This window comes from Phytophthora parasitica (genome assembly GCF_000247585.1).
Source record: "Phytophthora parasitica INRA-310 unplaced genomic scaffold supercont2.31, whole genome shotgun sequence".
Classification (NCBI taxonomy): domain Eukaryota; phylum Oomycota; class Peronosporomycetes; order Peronosporales; family Peronosporaceae; genus Phytophthora; species Phytophthora nicotianae.
In genome coordinates, this window is record NW_008649017.1 from 86,832 (window position 1) to 88,098 (window position 1,267).

Sequence of the window (1,267 nt, forward strand, 5' to 3'; positions counted from 1 at the left end):
CCGCTGAGAGAGCTAGCAAGAACAGACCGGCTGGAACCTTAGAGATTAAAACTTATAGCGTCGACCGTGAGATCTACCGTCAAGCACTATGCCGGATGGTAATCCCGCGCATTAAAGAAGTATGGCCGTCTGGCAAGCGTGTGGTGCTAGAGCACGACAATGCGAAACCGCACGTCGCGGTGGATGACCCCGAAGTGGTCGCCGCATGTAGCCTTGGGAACTGGAACATGAAGATCTGCCCACAATCTGCAAATTCACCAGACTTTAATGCCAACGACCTGGGATTTTTCAATTCGCTGCAGTCACTGCAGTACAAGAAGCGAGCAAAGACTATTGAAGACCTTGTAAACAACGTTGACAGCGCATTCAAGGAGCTCCACTATACCAAACTTGACAGTGTATTTCTAACGCTTCAGTCTGTGCTACAAGCATCGATGAGAGTTGACGGCTGCAACAAATACAACATTCCACACCTTTCCAAGGACAAGCTGAGAGCAGACACTGGTCTTTTGCTGCCGTCGCTAGCTTGTACTGAGGAGGTGTACAACAGACCAAAGTCCTTCTTAAGTTCGGTTCAGTTAAAATAAGTAATGGATACACGCACTTAATTCTTATATTTCCGGACAATAGAATTACAGGGACTGCCTTATATTTTGGAAGTACGTAATGAGTAATTCTGTATTGTTAGTATTTTTTGTATTACTTCATATTCCTTAAAGTACTTTGAAAGTATATAGATTACTTTCGCAAGATTATAATAAACACAATTGAATATAAACCATAGTCGGTTTGATATATGTATAGTATTGCAATAATTGGTCAAAATAACATTTTATTCATCGGCCAGATTATAATTTCCAGCCTCTGGAGTTAGCCTACAAACGGATATGCATGGATTCGTGTTGCTGTTCTTAATGTAGCATGGCGAATTCAAGTGAATGCATTTCTCCCATGAGGCATGTTATACTCCCCCCACCACTGAACGACTGCACTCCACCAGTTTCCGGCCAGACAGATCTTTATGAAGATTGCATTAAATACAATCTCGTTGTTATTTTTGGCATTAGTATTTATAGACTCGAAGTGAATGTTAGGGCTAGTGTCGTGAGGTGTTGTAGAAAACATTTTTTCTGTTTTTTCGATCAAAACTTGCGAGCGAGGAGGGGAAATGCGATACTGTTCTCCAACTGTAGAGAAATGTATTCATCGTTGTAAATTAGCAAGTGAAAATGATAACCGATTGAGATACTTTGTGTGAAAAAAAAAA

General features: G+C 41.3%; 1 protein-coding gene across 1 annotated transcript; it reads left to right on the forward strand.

Annotated features, from left to right (window-relative positions):
• Positions 1–95: 95 nt before the first annotated feature.
• Positions 96–587, forward strand: PPTG_12972 (hypothetical protein; the record flags this gene model as incomplete). The annotated part of the gene is made up of 1 exon (XM_008908666.1): positions 96–587. One exon carries the CDS (start codon positions 96–98, stop codon positions 585–587), a length of 492 nt encoding a protein of 163 aa, XP_008906914.1.
• Between the last annotated feature and the right edge of the window lie 680 nt (positions 588–1,267).